The sequence below is a fragment of the Phacochoerus africanus genome, chromosome 6 (genome assembly GCF_016906955.1).
Source record: "Phacochoerus africanus isolate WHEZ1 chromosome 6, ROS_Pafr_v1, whole genome shotgun sequence".
Lineage (NCBI taxonomy): Eukaryota > Metazoa > Chordata > Mammalia > Artiodactyla > Suidae > Phacochoerus > Phacochoerus africanus.
This window is the reverse complement of record NC_062549.1, coordinates 14,641,213-14,658,314: the sequence shown is the minus strand read 5'-3', so window position 1 is coordinate 14,658,314 and position 17,102 is coordinate 14,641,213. Positions and strand designations below refer to the sequence as shown.

General features: G+C 44.1%; 2 protein-coding genes across 2 annotated transcripts in view; both read left to right on the top strand.

Annotated features, from left to right (window-relative positions):
• The first annotated feature begins 63 nt into the window (after window positions 1–63).
• On the top strand, window positions 64–557 carry LOC125129036 (mitochondrial import receptor subunit TOM5 homolog). Its single transcript, XM_047783275.1, has one exon. The coding sequence runs from the start codon at window positions 362–364 to the stop codon at window positions 551–553; it is 192 nt and encodes a 63-aa protein (XP_047639231.1). The 5' UTR covers window positions 64–361; the 3' UTR covers window positions 554–557.
• A 5,907-nt stretch (window positions 558–6,464) lies between these two features.
• Window positions 6,465–17,102, top strand: part of SQLE (squalene epoxidase) — a 33,275-nt gene continuing 22,637 nt past the window's right edge. The window contains exons 1-2 of the mRNA XM_047783265.1: window positions 6,465–7,648; window positions 12,902–13,154. Coding sequence (XP_047639221.1) covers window positions 7,358–7,648; window positions 12,902–13,154 — 544 coding nt within the window. The 5' untranslated portion in view covers window positions 6,465–7,357. The remainder of the gene's footprint in view (window positions 7,649–12,901; window positions 13,155–17,102) is intronic.

Genomic DNA, 17,102 nt, shown 5'->3' with positions numbered 1-17,102 from the left:
GTGAATTAGAATTCAATAATAAAAAAAGAACTGCTCGGGTTTTTTTTCCCTTATGTAGTCCTAGGCAAAATTCCAGTAGATGTCACTAGAAGCTGCTCTAAGAACTAAGGAGTTGCCCAAAGCCTGGAAGTATCAAGAGGAAGAGTGGCTGAGGAAAGAACTGGCTAGATTAGTTTGATACTTATTGCCACCTGATTCAGAGAATGAAGTGCACCCCAAATCTAAGAGACCAGAGTAAATTCAGGTTTGGCAAATGGATGAGGATCCCATTGTTTCTAAAATTGATATTGAGAGTTCTGGTGCCCCACAGAAGCTGAGAATTGCAGAGCACGACCACTGGAATTCGTGAGGCAGAGCCGCGATGTTCCGGATAGAGGGCCTCGCGCCGAAACTGGACCCTGAGGAGATGAAACGGAAGATGCGTGAGGATGTGATCTCCTCCACAGGGAACTTCCTCATCTATGTGGCCCTGCTGCGAGTCACTCCTTTTATCTTAAAGAAATTGGACAGCAGGAGTTCCCGTCGTGGAGCAGTGGTTAATGAATCCGACTAGGAACCATGAGGTTGCAGGTTCGATCCTTGGCCTTGCTCAGTGCGTTAAGGATCCAGCGTTGCCATGAGCTGTGGTGTCGGTTGCAGATGGGGCTCAGATCTGGCGTTGCTGTGGCTCTGGCATAGGCCAGTGGCTACAGCTCCGATTCTGCCCCTAGCCTGGGAACCTCCATATGCTGCAGGAGTGGCCCAAGAAATGGCAAAAAGACCAAAAAAAAAAAAAAAAGAAGAAGAAATTGGACAGCAAATGAAGAGTGGGCATCACGTGTGAACGCATGATATGAAGAGCCTGGTTACCGTTTCTACTCCTGTCTGCAAATGAATAAGCCCGGAAAGATGTAAGAGACTCTTTGAAGGGACATAAAATTCTGCTTGTTAGGAACAAGTTCGGCTTTGGTAACTGACCTTTATAGCTGAAAGATAAAGCTATTTGGGAATTATGAAAAGATGTTTTGTGGTCATAGTACACCCTTTTTGCCTGTGATAATCAGCCTTCGTGAATGTTGATATAATTGTAAATGATGTCATTCTCCATTTTCTAGCAAGTATTAATTATAAGGGAATTATATCTGCAAAAAATAAAATAAAATAAAATTGATATTAGGACAAAGCAGAATGGAGGCTTATGAAGATATTAAGCAGAAGAATCAGAAGAATAGAATCCTCATCTTTTCCATCCTGCCATCAGCCATTCAGCGAAACACTTGCATTGTCACCTGCAAGCACTAGTGTTTTTGCTTTTGAGTTTTTTTGAATTATTGTTGATTTACAATATCATGATAGTTTCTGCTGTACAACAAAGTAATTCAGTTATACACACATCTTTTTTTCCAGGTTCTTTTCCCACGGCATTTATTACAGAATATTGAGTAGTTCCCTGGTCTATACAGCAGGTCCCCGTTGATCATCCAGTCCATATTCAATAGCATGCATATGGCAGTTCCAACCCTCTAATCCATTAGTGTTTTTCTAAGAGGAAAAAACAAACACACGGGTGGGAAAAAGGAGAAAATAAATGTAAGGTGCAGTCATTGCCATTAACAGTTAGAGGTTATGCCTGGTTACTTCTACCGTTCAAACGTCAGCTTAAAAGTAACTTCCTCTGTTAGACCTTCCTTGACCCCTAGGCTTATTTTCTATCTTACCCTCCAGAACAACATGTACTTGCCTTTTGGGGACACATATGACATCTTTAATTACCTGTTTGCTGTTGTCTTCTTCACTAAACCCCAAACTCTGAAGTGACAGGTACTGAATCTGCTCTGTGTTTACTCCCCACACTAACCACAGTGCCTGACACAAAGTGGACACTGATATTTATAACATTGCATTGTATTGATGTATACTCTAATTATGGCTTTATGAGTGGTGTTCAAGGAGAAAAAGAAAATGAAAACAAAGTTCCAAATGAATATCATTGGCTCCATCCCTTGCAACTAGAATCTGCAAAAGATTACCTAGGAGCTGAGAGGATTTGTAATAATTAAATGAGCGGTGTTAAGTCTTTTGGGACGAGGTGAATGGTGAGTGTTGGGGACATGGCTTGGGTCGTCAGTGTTGAAAAATGAGACACACGAACACAGGGAGATCTCGACAAGGCTCTTTACTTCTGCAGAAGGGCGCAGGTGCTCAAAAAGTGCGTGCAAAGAAGAAAAGACCCTCCCTATTTATTCCTAACGAGGGTGATGTACCTGTCCCCTTCCCATTGGTCAGGTCAAGACACACATTCTTCCTGGTTGGCTAGCTGAAACAAATTGTTGCTGGGAAAAGAGGGAAAGAGGAAGTGGGTCTCGGGGCAGTTCAGCCTGAAACTGGAGCAACACGGAGTAACCAAGATTCCCTTTGATAGGAACGACATTATGTTTCTTTCCACATGAGCATGAAAAGTTTTGACCTAATGTGTTTCTAATCACAACATCAGTGAAAAGAAAATTGCTCAGTTTGGTAACCCCCCACCAAAAAGGAATAAAATGAAGAAAGGAAAAGTTGTATTTGATACCTTGAAAAATGCTTACTATCTACCAGCTGCTGAGTATACAACTGTGAATAAGACATACTCCTTGCTTTAAGAGCTGACTCAGTAAAGGTATATATAAGTGAGTAATTGTAATACAAATTGGGGACTGCTATGACAAAGTGGTGGAGTTATGAAAACTTGAAGAGAAAGAGATGATAATTAAGCTGTGTCTTCGAGAATGGATAGGAGAAGAAAGAAGGGAAAGGTGTTTCCTGCATTGAGAACAGCACTTGAATTGAGAATTTCCTGCATTGAGAATAGCACTTGAAAAGGCACAAGTTTAAACCGGTCGGGCCAAATGACCACAAGAGAGACTACAGAGGTGATTAAACAATGGAATGAAGAGCAAATGTGCCTTTTGTTTGCTTTAAATGTTAACTGGATATTTATTTATTTTTTAGGGCCGCACATGTGGCATATGGAGATTCCTGGGCTAGGGGAGTTGAATCAGAGCTACAGCTGCCAGCCTACGCCACAGCCACAGCAACACAAGATCCAAGCTGCCTGCGACCTACACCACAGCTCAGGGCAACGCTGGATCCTTAACCAAATCTTTACTTTAAATAAAGGAGAAAAAAAAATGCATTCTTATTAGATTTCCTGGGCTTGGATTCAGTCTCTGCTACTAAGTGTGACTATCTCTGCTACTAAATGTGACTGTTACTGTACCTGTTTCCTTGTCTGTAAAATGGGGCTAAAAAGAGTACCTGCCTGCTAGTGTGCTTGTGAGGATAAAATTAGCTAACATATGAAAAAAAAAAATTGGAATGCTGCCCATACCATAAAGCTGACATCTCTTGCCGTGATTATGAAGGTATAATTTCTTTCTGCCAGCAAGTGGGTGATTTTGTGTCCTATTTCATTGCCTTTGCTTCGAGTTTGAGTGACAAATTTTTGTTTTCGAATGAGTGCAGCCAGGCCAAGATTCAGACATACTGAAATTATGGTTATATAGCATTTAATTTGGTTCAGAAAGAACAGGCATAGAGTACCCTGGTGGTGCACTGGGTTAAGGATCTAGCATTGTTACTGCCGTGGCTTGGGTTTGATCCCTGGCCCCAGAACTTCTGCATGCCTCGGGTGAAGCTAAACAGACAGTACAGGCATTCAGAACGTGCCCAATGCTAGATATCACAAGTTCTCTTTTTGCCACAAATTCAGAAGTGGATCTTGGATGGTGAACACATGAAGAAAAGGACTTTTCAGGAGATGAAAAGTTTATCTACTTAATAATAAGAAAAAAAAATCCTCTTATGATAATCTCTAGTACAGGGTAATCAAGTAACAATCATTCTGGGAGTTCCTGTCGTGGGGCAGTGGTTAATGAATCCGACTAGGAACCATGAGGTTGCAGGTTCAATCCCTGGCCTTGCTCAGTCAGTCGGGTATCCGGCGTTGCTATAAGCTGTGGTGCAGGTTGCAGATGCGGCTCAGATCCTGCGTTGCTGTGGCTCTGGTGTAGGCCAGTGGCTACGGCTTCAACTGGACCCCTAGCCTGGGAATCTCCATATGTTGCGGGAACGGCCCTAGAAAAGGCAAAAAGACCAAAAAAAAAAAAAGTAACAATCATTCTGGTGATAATGTATTCTTTTCTATAAGAGTCAGCTGACCCAGCCTTCTGCCGTTTTAGCATATAGGAACTCACAGATACCAACAAGCAGTTTACTGAAGAATTATCTTCAGAAAGTCTATTTCCCACACATTAAATTGATTTCCTTTTCTTGAGTTGTTTTTAATTTAATGTAGATTTCAAACAGCTGAATTTGCTGATACCCATGAGAAATGTTGTCAGGGAAAGAACCAAAGTCTTGCTTTTATAATGGAAGAAAGTTTAAAGCAGCTATTGATAATTAAGAGTATTGTGGGAACACATGAGTTGGAGACCAGGAGTTTAACTTTTGGTTGTATCACTTATAAGCTGTGATTTGGCCAAGACATCTAACCTCTTTAAGTTTCATATTTGTTGGAGTTCCCGTCGTGGCACAGTGGTTAATGAATCCGACTAGGAACCTTGAGGTTGTGGGTTCGGTCCCTGGCCTTGCTCAGTGGGTTAAGGATCCGGCGTTGCCGTGAGCTGTGGTGTAGGTTGCAGACACGGCTCAGATCCCATGTTCCTGTGGATCTGGCGTAGGCCAGCAGCTATAGCTCCGATTAGACCCCTAGCCTGGGACCCTCCATATACCATGGGAGCAGCCCTAGAAAAGGCAAAAAGACAAAAAGAGTTTCATATTTGTTATTTTGAAAATTAAGGTGGTTTTGACTATGAACGATGCCTGTAAAAGTGTTTTGACACATAATTATTTCATTAGCAGATAAAACAATATTGGGGGTGAAAAATGATAACAAGTGTCACCCTTTCATAAACTCAAGAAACTCTCTGGTACAGGAGTGCAAGGAACTTTAGATTTCATGAAGACATTGTTAACTCTCCCTCCAGAAGTTGCCTGACTTTTGACTTGTCCAAGGTCATTAAGCTGGTTCGTGGCAGCCAGAATCTAGGTCTCCTGATTCCAATCACCTGGTCTTCCCACTACAACATTGTCATTCATCATTCATTCATTTAATCCTTATGGAGGATGAATTAAATACAGAATGTTGTGCTAGATGCTGTGGGTGACTGATTTATCAGACACAGATCCTTCTCTGGCAGAACATAGGAACCAGTGGAGTAATAACCATTAATGTTTAGTCAGAGATTGGGACAATAAGGTATGAATAAATTACTATGTGACTTGGTAGGGATCAATGGAGACTTGGTAGAAGAGGTGACAATTCAGCTGTGCTCCAAATGGCAGAAGGGATTTGTACATTAGTCTTAGAGTTTCAAATAGGCAGGCCAGGGTTACAATAAGGTAGCAAAGGCACGGGTCTTAGGCCTCAATAAATTTTGGGACAGTTCATCTTTTCGTAATAAGGAGGATCCACCTCTCACCCTGAGACTCTTACACACTTTTACTGTTTCTTCTGGAATGCTTTTCCTGGAGCAATTCATGTAACTTGCTCAGAGGCCTTTTGTTTTTTTTTCTTTTTTTTTTTTTTGCTGTTTAGGGCAGCACCTGCAGCATATGGAGGTTCCCAGGCTAGGGGTCAAATGAGAGTTACAGGTGCCAGATCTTAGACTGGTTTCCACTGAGTCACGACAGGAAATACCTACCCAGGGCACTTATGACACACCTCGGTTTAGTTTACTTCTTTGCTCTGCACCCCTCTCCCCATTTCTGATCTTGAGAGAACAGAGGCTACATGCATCAGTGGACCTCTAGCCCTAGCCCTGGCACATTAACACGTTCACAGCTGCCTAACAATTTGGGGTGATTTAAGCGAACACCTGGCACATCCTCTCCTTTCTTTCTCCGGCAAACACCTGCCTACTCCTTCTTCCAGATTCAGCTTGAATGTCACCTTATCCACGCACCTGTAGCTCCTTCTACCATCACCTATACACAGCTGGCACAGGACAGAAAGGCTGGCCTACTTCATCTCTGTGAAACCTGGGCCTGGCACGTAGTAAGCGGTCCACAAAACCTCGCGGAATGAATGGAGATGTTTAGACAGAGGGTGGCGGACCTCCCGGCAGGGGTTTCCTCGGAACCAGCTCCACCTCCCAGCGGCTGGGGCCACGATACTCGGGGCATAACCTACTCCACTCCCACTCCCTCCGGAGCCAGCCAGCACCTTACCACCCTCCCACTCGGCAGCGGGGTCCATTCGCACGCCTCCCCACCTCACACCACGCAACGTAGTTCTAGCGCCTGTCCGGGAATCACAGCGGGGGCCGTGCCGCCTGCGATTGGCCAAACGCGGCATAGCGCCATCTCGGCCTACCGCGAGGTGCGCGTCCTCATTGGCTGGCCACAGCGAAGGGCGGTGACGGTGGGCGGGGCCCCCTCCGGTCCCTAGCCAGGGCGGAGCCCAGCCGCCTCTAAGGCGCTCTGGGTCCGGTAACCATCAAGGGCACCAGGCGGTTGTTCTGGTTACCGCTGGGGCGCAGCGTTGGGAGGGCAGCTGCGGTCCACGAGGGATGCTGGTGAGGAAGCCGTGGGGGGCCGCCGCCGCCTTTTGAGGGGAGCGCTCTGGAAACTGCCGTTCGGCGGCTGGAAGGTTCCGGGGCTGGTAGAGGTCTCGAGGTGGGGGCTGCGCTTCCCAGCGCTGGAGCTGCAGTCTCGAGTCCGAGGTCGTCTTTGGTGGGAGAAAGCAGACCTGTGGTTCCCCCGAGCTTGGCGGTCCCAGGGAAGAGAGGTACTCACTCCGCGCCGCCGGCAGCCCTCGCGCTTTCCGCCCACGCTGGACCGTCGCTGTCGGAGGTGGCGCGGCCGCGTTTTTCCCAGCGCAAGATACTTGTCACCCTGTTCCTCTTCTGAAAGGGCATCTGCTGCTGGTGGGAGAGAAGAGAAATTTTACAGACGAAAGGCCAACATCAAAATTTAGGACCTCATCCACAGTAACCCCTAAGGCCCGCCTCCCTCCTCAAAAAAAAGTAAACACACGGATTGCTTAAAAGAGGAGAGCCTGATCGGGAGCTGTTGGAGCAGCTGATTTTTAAATACAGCTTTTTAAATCCGGGACAACTTACTCCTCTTCAAGTACTTTTTACTTTTTTAATGATTTTGTAAATTAGTCTGATTTGAATTGTAATCCTGTGACTGTGTTTATTGGACTTTGGCCGGTTCCCCGCGCTTTTTTTGGACAACATATTTTGGGGAGAACATCTAAGCACCAAAACTTTAACCAGGAAAAAAAAAGAGGATCTCACCGTTGACCCGGTGTCACCGAAGAAGCCTTTAAACCATGTGGACCTTTCTCGGCATTGCCACCTTCACTTATTTTTATAAGAAATGCGGGGACTTCGTCTCTCTGGCCAACAAGGAGCTCTTGCTGGGCGTGCTGGTATTCCTGTCGCTGGGGCTGGTGCTGTCCTACCGTTGTCGCTACCGGAATGGGGCCCTCCTCGGGCGCCAGCAGAGCGGCTCCCAGTTCGCCGTCTTCTCGGATATTCTGTCAGCCTTGCCTTTAATTGGTTTCTTCTGGGCCAAATCCCCCACTGGTTCAGAAAAGAAAGAGCAGCTTGGGTCTAGGAGGGTAGGTTGAATTCAGAGTGGGCGAATGGGTGAGGGTCTAATGTTAAAATCCGGATCGGGGTCGCTCAAATGTAAATATTGCAATTTAAAGGGCCAAAGGCAGTTGGTTAGATACTCTGGTGTGATTTCTTATATACAGTTGGGGTTTTAAGCTCTTGACTGTTCCTTGGCGACATCTTTGATGCTCTTTGGCTTGATTGAAAACCTTTGTTTCATTTAGCAGTTGGTGGAGCCCATGCTAAATGAAATCGATTTGATTATGGACGTTGATTTGATTATGAGAGGTGAAAGGAAATATTTGAATCCCTAGGAAATCCCTAGATAAGGAAATGTTGGAATCTCTAGAGCAGAATCACTTTCTGTGATTGGAGAAGAAAAAAGTTTGTTATATTATCCTTGGGTAAGGATTGCATTGTGAGTGACTAGTTGATGTTTGCAGTTCAGTCCAGTTCCTAAATCAAAGGCCGGTCTTTTTTTTTTTTTTTTTGGTCTTTTTGCCTTTTCTAGGGCTACACCAGCGGCATATGGAGGTTCCCAGGCTAGGGGTCTAATCAGAGCTGTAGCCACCAGCCTACACCACAGCCACAGCAACTCGGGATCCGAGCCGCATCTGCAACCTACACCACAGCTCATGGCAATGCCGGATCCTTAACCCACTGAGCAAGGTCAGGGATGGAACCCGTAACCTCATGGTTCCTAGTCAGATTCGTTAACCACTGAGCCACAACAGGAACTCCTGATTTTTACTTATTTATTTATTTATTTATATTTTATTTTTATTTTTTTCCTTGTTTTATTATTTTAATTTTTTCCCCCTGTACAGCATGGAGACCAAGTTATCTTACATGTATACATTTTTTTCCCCCACCCTTTGTTCTGTTGCAATATAAGTGTGTAGACATAGTTCTCCATGCTGCTCAGCAGGATCTCCTTGTAAATCCACCACAAGTTGTATCTGATAACCCCAAGCTCCTGATCCCTCCCATTCCCTCCCTCTCTCCCCTGGCAGCCACAAGTCTATTCTCCAAGTCCATGATTTTCTTTTCTGCGGAAAAGTTCATTTGTGCTGTATATTAGATTCCAGTTATAAGTAATATCATATGGTATTTGTCTTTGTCTTCTGACTCATTTCACTCAGTATGAGAGTCTCTAGTTCCTTCCATGTTGCTGCAAATGGCATTATGTCGTTCTTTTTTATGGCTGAGTAGTATTCTGTTGTGTATATATACCACATCTTCCGAATCCAATCATCTGTTGATGGACATTTGGGTTGTTTCCATGTCCTGGCTATTGTGAATAGTGCTGCAATGAACATGCGGGTGCATGTGTCTCTTTTAAGTAGAGTTTTGTCCGGATAGATGCCAAGAGTGGGATTGCGGGGTCATATGGAAGTTCTCTGTATAGATTTCTAAGGTATCTCCAAACTGTTCTCCATAGTGGCTGTACCAGTTTACATTCCCACCAGCAGTGCAGGAGGGTTCCCTTTTCTCCACACCCCCTCCAGCGCTTGATATTTGTGGATTTATTAATGATGGCCATTCTGACTGGTGTGAGGTGGTATCTCATGGTAGTTTTGATTTGCATTTCTCTTATAATCAGTGATGTTGAGCATTTTTTCATGTGCCTGTGACCATCTGTATATCTTCCTTGGAGAACAGTGATTTTTACTTTTTAAAAAATTTTTTTTAAAAGTTTTATTGAAGTAGAATTGACTTACAATGTCGTGCCATTTCTACTGTACAGCAAAGTGACCCAGTCATACATATCATATACATTCCCTTTCTTATGTTATCTTCCACCATGACTTTTACTTTTTTAAAGAGAGCATTCCAGTTGCTGCGTGCAGAATGGATTGAAGTACAAGAAAGGAAGCAGGAGTATGGGTAAGGGACTACAGCAGGAGGCCAAGTAAGGGACAGTGGTGACAGTGTGGCCTGCAACGTAATTCACTCTTTGAGGGTTCTGGATCCACAGGCTTTGTCTATATCTGCCATACGGATTTGCATGGTTTTCAGAAGAGAGGGCTTGATGTCAAAGTTTTTGCTTCACTAGTTCTGGGCTGTGAGATCTTTGGCAAATTGCTTAGTTTCTGTAAGGATCAGTTACCTCTTCTAGTAGATGGGCACGGACTAGCCTTGCTGGTAGTTAGGGAACTGAATGATTTAATGTCTGCAAAATGCCTGCTTCATGACTGTCTAATAAATGGTGGCTACTAATATTACTCTAAAGTTAGTCGCCATCTGTCAGGAAGCTTTGGAGTAGTGTTGAATTCAGGGATAGGGCAGGTGTGGGTTGGAAGAACGGGGAAGGAGGAAGAGGGAATCTTTGGTTTTCAATTTGAAATGTTTGGTGGTGTTGCCTGAGATAGTGTCCCTCAGGGTCGCTGAGCACTAGCCCAGGTGGCTGGAATGCCACTACGTTGAGTAGAGAAGTTTGGGAGTAGCAAATTGGATTACCAGCAGTCAGTATAGGCTCTGCTTTGTGAATGCCTCTGCTTATTTCCTAAATACCCGGGATTCATAGACTGTTGAGCACCAAGTTCCCGTTAGCTCTTCATCTTCTGGTCAGGCTCTGAAAGATGTAACTTGCTCCAGAGTTCCCTTTCCAGGATGGTGCATGTGTGTATTCAGCAAAAATTAGGAGGAAAAATGAATAAAAAATGGCTAAGATGACAAAAGGGGCGTACCTTTTTTTTTTTTTTTAGGGCCACACCCGCAACATATGGAGGTTCCCAGGCTAGGGGTCAGAATTGGAGCTGCAGCTGCCTGGCTACACCACAGCCACAGCAACACCAGATCTGAGCCATGTCTGCAACCTACACCACAGCTCACAGCAATGCCGGATCCTTAACCCACTGAGCGAGGCCAGGGATGGAACCCCAAATCTCATGGTTCCTAGTCGGATTCGTTTCTGCTGAGCCACGACGGGAACTCCCAACAGGGGCTTATCTTGCACCCAGGACAATAATTCAAATATAGTCCTTTCTGGCCATTAAGGAATACTGTTAGAGGGAATTCCCTAGTGGTCTAGTATTAGGACTTGGCGCTTCCACAGCTGTGGCCTGGGTTCAATCCTTGGTCTGAGAACTGAGATCCTACATCAAGCTGTTGCATGTTGTGGCAAAAAAAAAAAAAAAGAAGGAAAGAAAAGAAAAAAATATTGTTAGGAAGAGTAGACTCTATTGTTAAAAGGTAATTTCTCTAGGAGAAATAAGAAGCAGAATGGACATGGCTCCAATCCGTTATGTAATCTGGATGTATCTTAGATTCCACAGAGAATTAAGATTCTAAAGGATTTTAGATTTTATCTCCTTCCTTTTTGCCTGAAGTCTTTTATTAAAACTCCTTCACGAGTTCCTGGCACAGTGGAAACAATCTGACTAGGAGCCATGAGGTCACAGGTTCGATTCCTGGCCTTGCTCAGGGGACTAAGGATCCGGTGTTGCTGTGGCTGTGTCGTAGTCCAGCAGGTAGAGCTCCCATTCGACCCTAGCCTAGGACCTCCACATGCCATGGATGTGGCCCTAAAAAAGCAAAAAAACAAAACAAACCAAAAACGAATAAACCCCTTCAGAATAGCATTTAGTCCTATCTTAATCATTAAGGTCAGAGAACCAAAGGAAGATGGTTTCTTACAACTCATATTTGTGAATCCACATACCAAGAAAAAAATTCTTATTATAGCATTGAATTATTCCTAAAAAAAATCCTAGGCACTGTTTCCCGATGGGCAGAAAATCTCTCTAAACCGGGCTTTTTCATTGTCTTATAATCAAAGTTAAGGTTTTTACTCTCAGCCCAACTGGTGAAAAGTTTAATGTTTGTCCTTATTCCTCAACTGGAGGACCACTTGTTTGACCAGGCTCTCATAAGTGTATCTGGATGGGGGGAAAAGGGAAGGGATGAGTGAAATGTGTCCTTAGGTGTTAACAACCAAAATTGTGAACAGGTAGAATTCCCAAGGAACAGAATGAGTTATTCTTCTGGTATTTTAATTTAAATCTCAACTAATAGGTCAATAGCCAGGATTTGACAGTCTTTTTGTTATTATAACAGTGATTTTAGATTGAGAGATTTTTCAGATGAAAATCCAGAGGGAGAAAATAGAGGTGAATAGAGGAAATATCTAAAAGGTGCTGAATAGTTTGCAACGTGAAGTCCTATCAGAAGTTATACATGATTTGCATCCAATAGATGCTCATTATGTAGTTGAAGGCTTGAGTAATGATAGAATGTTCCCTGTAAGTCCTTGAAGCCCCTCGTAAACATTTTTTTTGTATTTGGCCTACTGTGGATTTCTAAATACATCTGGATGATTATTTAATTATTTAATTTTATTGGGATATTATTATACATTTTCGTTGTACCAATATTTTGATATCATTGGTTTTTTTTTAATATATGATCTGGATTTATTTATTTATTTATTTATTTTTTTTTTGTCTTTTTGCTATTTCTTGGGCCGCTCTCGCGGCATATGGAGGTTCCCAGGCTATGGGTCCAATCAGAGCTGTAGCCACTGGCCTACGCTAGAGCCACAGCAACGCGGGATCCGAGCCACATCTGCGACCTACACCACAGCTGACGGCAACGCCGGATCGTTAACCCACTGAGCAAGGGCAGGGACCGAACCCGCAGCCTCACGGTTCCTAGTCGGATTCGTTAACCTCTGCGCCATGACGGGAACTCCTGATCTGGATTTAAAAACGTAAAAGTTCAGGGAGTTCTCTGGTGGTCCTAGCAGTTAAGGATCCAGCGTTGTCACTGCTGTGGCACAGGTTCAATTCCTGGCCCAGGAACTTCTGCATGCGCAGCCAAAAAACAAAAAAACAAACAAAAATCTAACAGTTCATCTGGTTCGATAATGTTTAGGGTGTATTTTCTTTCTTTTTTTTTTTTTTTTGGTCTTTCTGCCTTTTCTAGGGCCGCTTGGCATATGGAGATTCCCAGGCTAGGGGTCGAATTGGAGCTGTAGCCACCAGCCTATGCCACAGTCACAGCAATGTGGGATCCAAGCCACATCTGCGACCTACACCACAGCTCATGGCAATGCTGGATCCTTAACCCACTGAGCAAGGCCAGGGATCGAACTCGCAACCTCATGGTTCCTAGTCGGATTCGTTAACCATTGTGCCATGACGGGAACTCCTAGGGTGTAGTTTTTAACCTAAGATGTAAAAGTCCAGTTTGTCTATATAGTAGTATGATTTAGATTACAGATATGGCTACATAATTCACCTTTTTTTTTTAAACAGGGCAAAAAGGGATCCAATATTTCAGAAACAACCTTAGTAGGAGCAGCTGCCTCTCCATTGATACCTTCTCAGAATGATCCAGAAATTATCATCGTGGGATCTGGTGTACTTGGCTCTGCTTTGGCGGCGGTGCTGTCCAGAGATGGGAGAAAGGTGACAGTAATTGAGAGAGATTTAAAAGAGCCTGACAGGATACTCGGAGAATATTTGCAGCCAGGCGGTTGTCATGTCCTTAAAGACCTTGGTCTTGAAGGTAAGTTTCTGGTGATTCTTAGGAGTCGCGTGGTGTAAGCAAACACTCTACACTTTAGACTGTCCTATAACTGTCCTATAAAAGTTACTGTACTCCCTTACCGACAAATTTGCATGCAAATGAGAGCAAAAGAGGAAATAAGCATTTAGTAGCATGAGGAGATAAGAAGTAACCTTAGTGAGATATTATGAAGTGGCTAAGTTCTAATGGTTAGAGTTAAAGACTGGGGAGTTCCTGTTGTGGCGCAGTGGAAATGAATCAGACTAGGAACCATGAGGTTGCAGGTTCAATCCCTGGCCTCGCTCAGTGGGATGGGGATCCAGTGTTGCTGTGAGCCCTGGTGTAGGCCAGCAGCTGTAGCTCCAATTTGACCCCTACCTTGGGAATCTCCATATGCCGTAGGTGCAGCCCCAAAAAGCAAAAAAAAAAAAAAAAAGTTCAAGATTGGAAGACTAGAGTGAGGGCATGGAATTACTGAAAGGTGAAGGGAACTGTCATTTGTAGAGTGCATAGGGTATAGCTGTTATAGAGCCTCTTATTTAAGCTTCATTCACCCCTTAAACCAATGCTTTTTAAGTTCTCCTGATTTAGGAGATACCTGTTTGCTGTATGCTTTGTATGAAGTGTTCTGTACTGGGTACCAAGGATGTAGTGGTTGAATAAGACAGATCAACTGTCTACTCTTCAGGATCAGAGTACCAAATAGGCCCAGGCTATGGTTGAGAAGAAGATTGCTTGGCATGTGGGGGGGCAGTACGGTGTAGTTATTAACCACCATTGATCTGGCACTAGATTGCCTTGGTTTGAATAGCAGCTCAGGCAGTTGAAAAGCTGTATAACCTTGGCTAAGTTACTGCACCTCCTGTGTACTAATGTCCTCATCTGTGAAATGGGCACATTTAGAATCCTTGTCTTGTGGGTTATTAAGAGGTTTAATTGAATTCATAAACTTGAAGCACTCAGAATAGTTCCTGGTATGTAGCAAGTACTATGTAAATGTTTGCTATTTTATTCAACAAACTGAGGAGACCAGTGGAGCCAGGAAGTATTGGGCAATGGGCAAAGGAGAGTGGCTTGGGATGAAGACTGGAGAGGTAGGCAGCTGCCAGATCATGCAGGGCTTTGTAGGCAGTGGAGCAGGAATATGGCAGGCCCTGTTTATGCCTCTGTAAAGGCTTCCAGCCTTGGATTGCTGCTCACGACAGACACAGTTTACATCCTGACTCAGTACCTACCTACATAGATCTTTTTTTTTTTCTTCAATTTTTAAAGAAGAATTTTTTCAGAGCAGTTCATAGTTTTTAGAACAGTTTATAGTTCATAGCAAAATTGAGGGAGAAGACATTTGTGCCGTATGCTCCCATTTAATGTGCCCCCGCACCCAGAATTGTGCATTTGATACAGTTGATGAAATTCCACTGACACATTATAATCACTCAAAGTCCAGAGTTTACATTACAGCTCACTCGTGGTGGTGTACATTCTGCGGGTTTGGATAAACGTATAATGATGTCTTCATCATTATGGTGTCACGCACAGTATTTTTCACTGCTCTGTAGATGCTGCTACTCTGTCTGTCCATCCCTTCTTCCTCCCTCTTACTAAATTTATGTTACTTTTTAAAGACTTGTCATGATTTTGCCCAAGTATACAATTCACAACTCGAAATTCAGTTCACCTTTTACCATTGAGTCATACCCTGCAGCTCGTAGAATGCTGTTTTAAAAGAGTACTCAGATAGTGTGTGGTAAATAGACTCAGACTGTGGTGGTGGGATAATAAGAGTCAATGCAAGAAGTCTAGTGGGAGCTCATTACTAAGTCCAAATGACAGATGGTGGTGGTTTGATGGTAGCAGAGGATATGAAGGGAAGTAGACAGTTCACGACAAAATTAAGGGGCAGGAATTGCATGACTTACTGTTGGATTGGTGTGAGGTATGAGGAAGAGGGGGTATTAAGAAAGATTCCTAGGTTTTGATTTGAATACTGGTAGGTGATGGTACCATTTGCTGATAAGAAGACCTAGAGAGGAACAGGCACTGGGGGAAGCCAAGGGCACCTATTGATACCCAAGTGCAGATGTTACATGAATCCAGAGCGCAGTGGGTGGTTTGAGCTGGCTGGAGTAGACGTTTCAGAGATGTCAGCATATCTGTAGGACTTACAAGCCACAGCAGTGATTGAGACCATCTAAGGACAGCATGCAGGGAGGAAGGAGAAGACAGAATAAACCAAGTCCTGGGAAAATGATCTTTAAAGACTGAGTAGAAGAGAATCCTGCCAGAAAGACTAAGGAGCTGGCAGAATGGCTTGAAGAGAGCCCGGAGGGCTTGATGTCCTTAAACCAAGAGAGGAAAATGTTTCTAGTAGGAGGAGGTGGGTATGTATCACGAAGGGAACTATGTCCTGGTTTGCTAATGGAGGATTAAGGCAGGAGTGTAGAGAAAGGGCCACTGGATTTGGCCATTTGGAGGTTGCTTGAGACATTGACAAGATGTTTTGGTGGAGTTTCAGAGATGAAACAGAGTGGGAGATTTAATAAAAATTGAGACTAGGAAACTACTCTTGGAGTTCCCGTCATGGCTCAGTGGTTAACGAATCTGACTGGGAACCATGAGGTTGCGGGTTTGATCCCTGGCCTTGCTCAGTGGGTTAAGAATCCGGCGTTGCTGTGGCTGTAGCTCCGATTGGACCCCTAGCCTGGGAACCTCCATATGGTGTGGGTGTGGCCCTAGAAAAGACAAAAAAAGACCAAAAAAGAAAAAAAAGGAAACTATTCTTGGGTTTTTCTCTAACAGAAAACAGAAGTAGGAGTTCCCGTCGTGGTGCAGTGGTTAACGAATCCAACTAGGAACCATGAGGTTGCGGGTTCGGTCCCTGCCCTTGCTCGGTGGGTTAACGATCCGGCATTGCCGTGAGCTGTGGTGTAGGTTGCAGTCACAGCTCGGATCCCGCGTTGCTCTGGCTCTGGTGTAGGCCGGTGGCTACAGCTCCGATTAGACCCCTACCTGGGAATCTCCATATGCCGCAGGAGCGGCTCAAAGAAATAGCAAAAAGACAAAAAAAAAAAAAGAAGTAGAGGAGAGGTGAAATGTAGCTGTGAGGGTAAAGGAGGGGTCTGTTAGTACTGGATAGAGCATGTTTGTGTGTCCATGGTGATGATAAAGTGGAGTGGATGACTAAAGGGGTGACATTCATTCTTCATTTATCGAATGCTGATTAAGCATTGACCATATGTAGGTACTGTTCTAGGTGCCCAGGCTACAGTAGTGAACAAAACATCGATTCCAGCCCTCATGGAGCATACATTTTAGTTGCTAGTATAGAGAATATATATAAAAGATAGGAAATAAAATCTAGAGCATATATTATAATTTTAAGGGCTTTAGAGAGGAATCAGAAAGGGGATATTGGGAGTTGAAGGGAAGTGTAATTTTAAATAATGCATTGGGGGAAGGGAAAGCCTCATTGAGAAGGTAATGTTTGAGTAAAGAACTCTGCAGGAGGTGAGGGAGTAGACCCAGGGCTATCTGGAAGGGGGGATTTTTTTCAGGCAGAGAGAGTATCAAAGGGAAAAGCCTGGTGGCTGGAGTGAGCCTGGCCTCTTTGCTGAGCCAGCAAGGAAGGGGTATTGACTGGAGTTGTGTGGATCAGAGGAAAGGTCAGATGGGGAAAGGGGGCTGAATTCCATTGTGGCCACTATACTGATTTGCCTTGTACTCCAAAGGGAAGCGGTTGGAGAATTCGAAGGAGTTATTAAATTTCACATTTTAGAAGTACGATTAGAAATATTATTTTATTTATTTATTTTTTTTAATGGCTGTAACTGCGGCATATGGAAGTTTTGGGGCCAGGGTTTGATCCCAGTTGCAGCTGCAACCTACACCACAGCTACAGCAGTGCTGGATCCTTGAACCCACTGCACTGAGACGGGGGTTGAACCTGTG

Bases quoted from the DNA above. Each gene is read 5' to 3' on its own strand.
- LOC125129036 (XM_047783275.1), top strand. From the start codon at position 362: ATGTTCCGGATAGAGGGCCTCGCGCCGAAACTGGACCCTGAGGAGATG.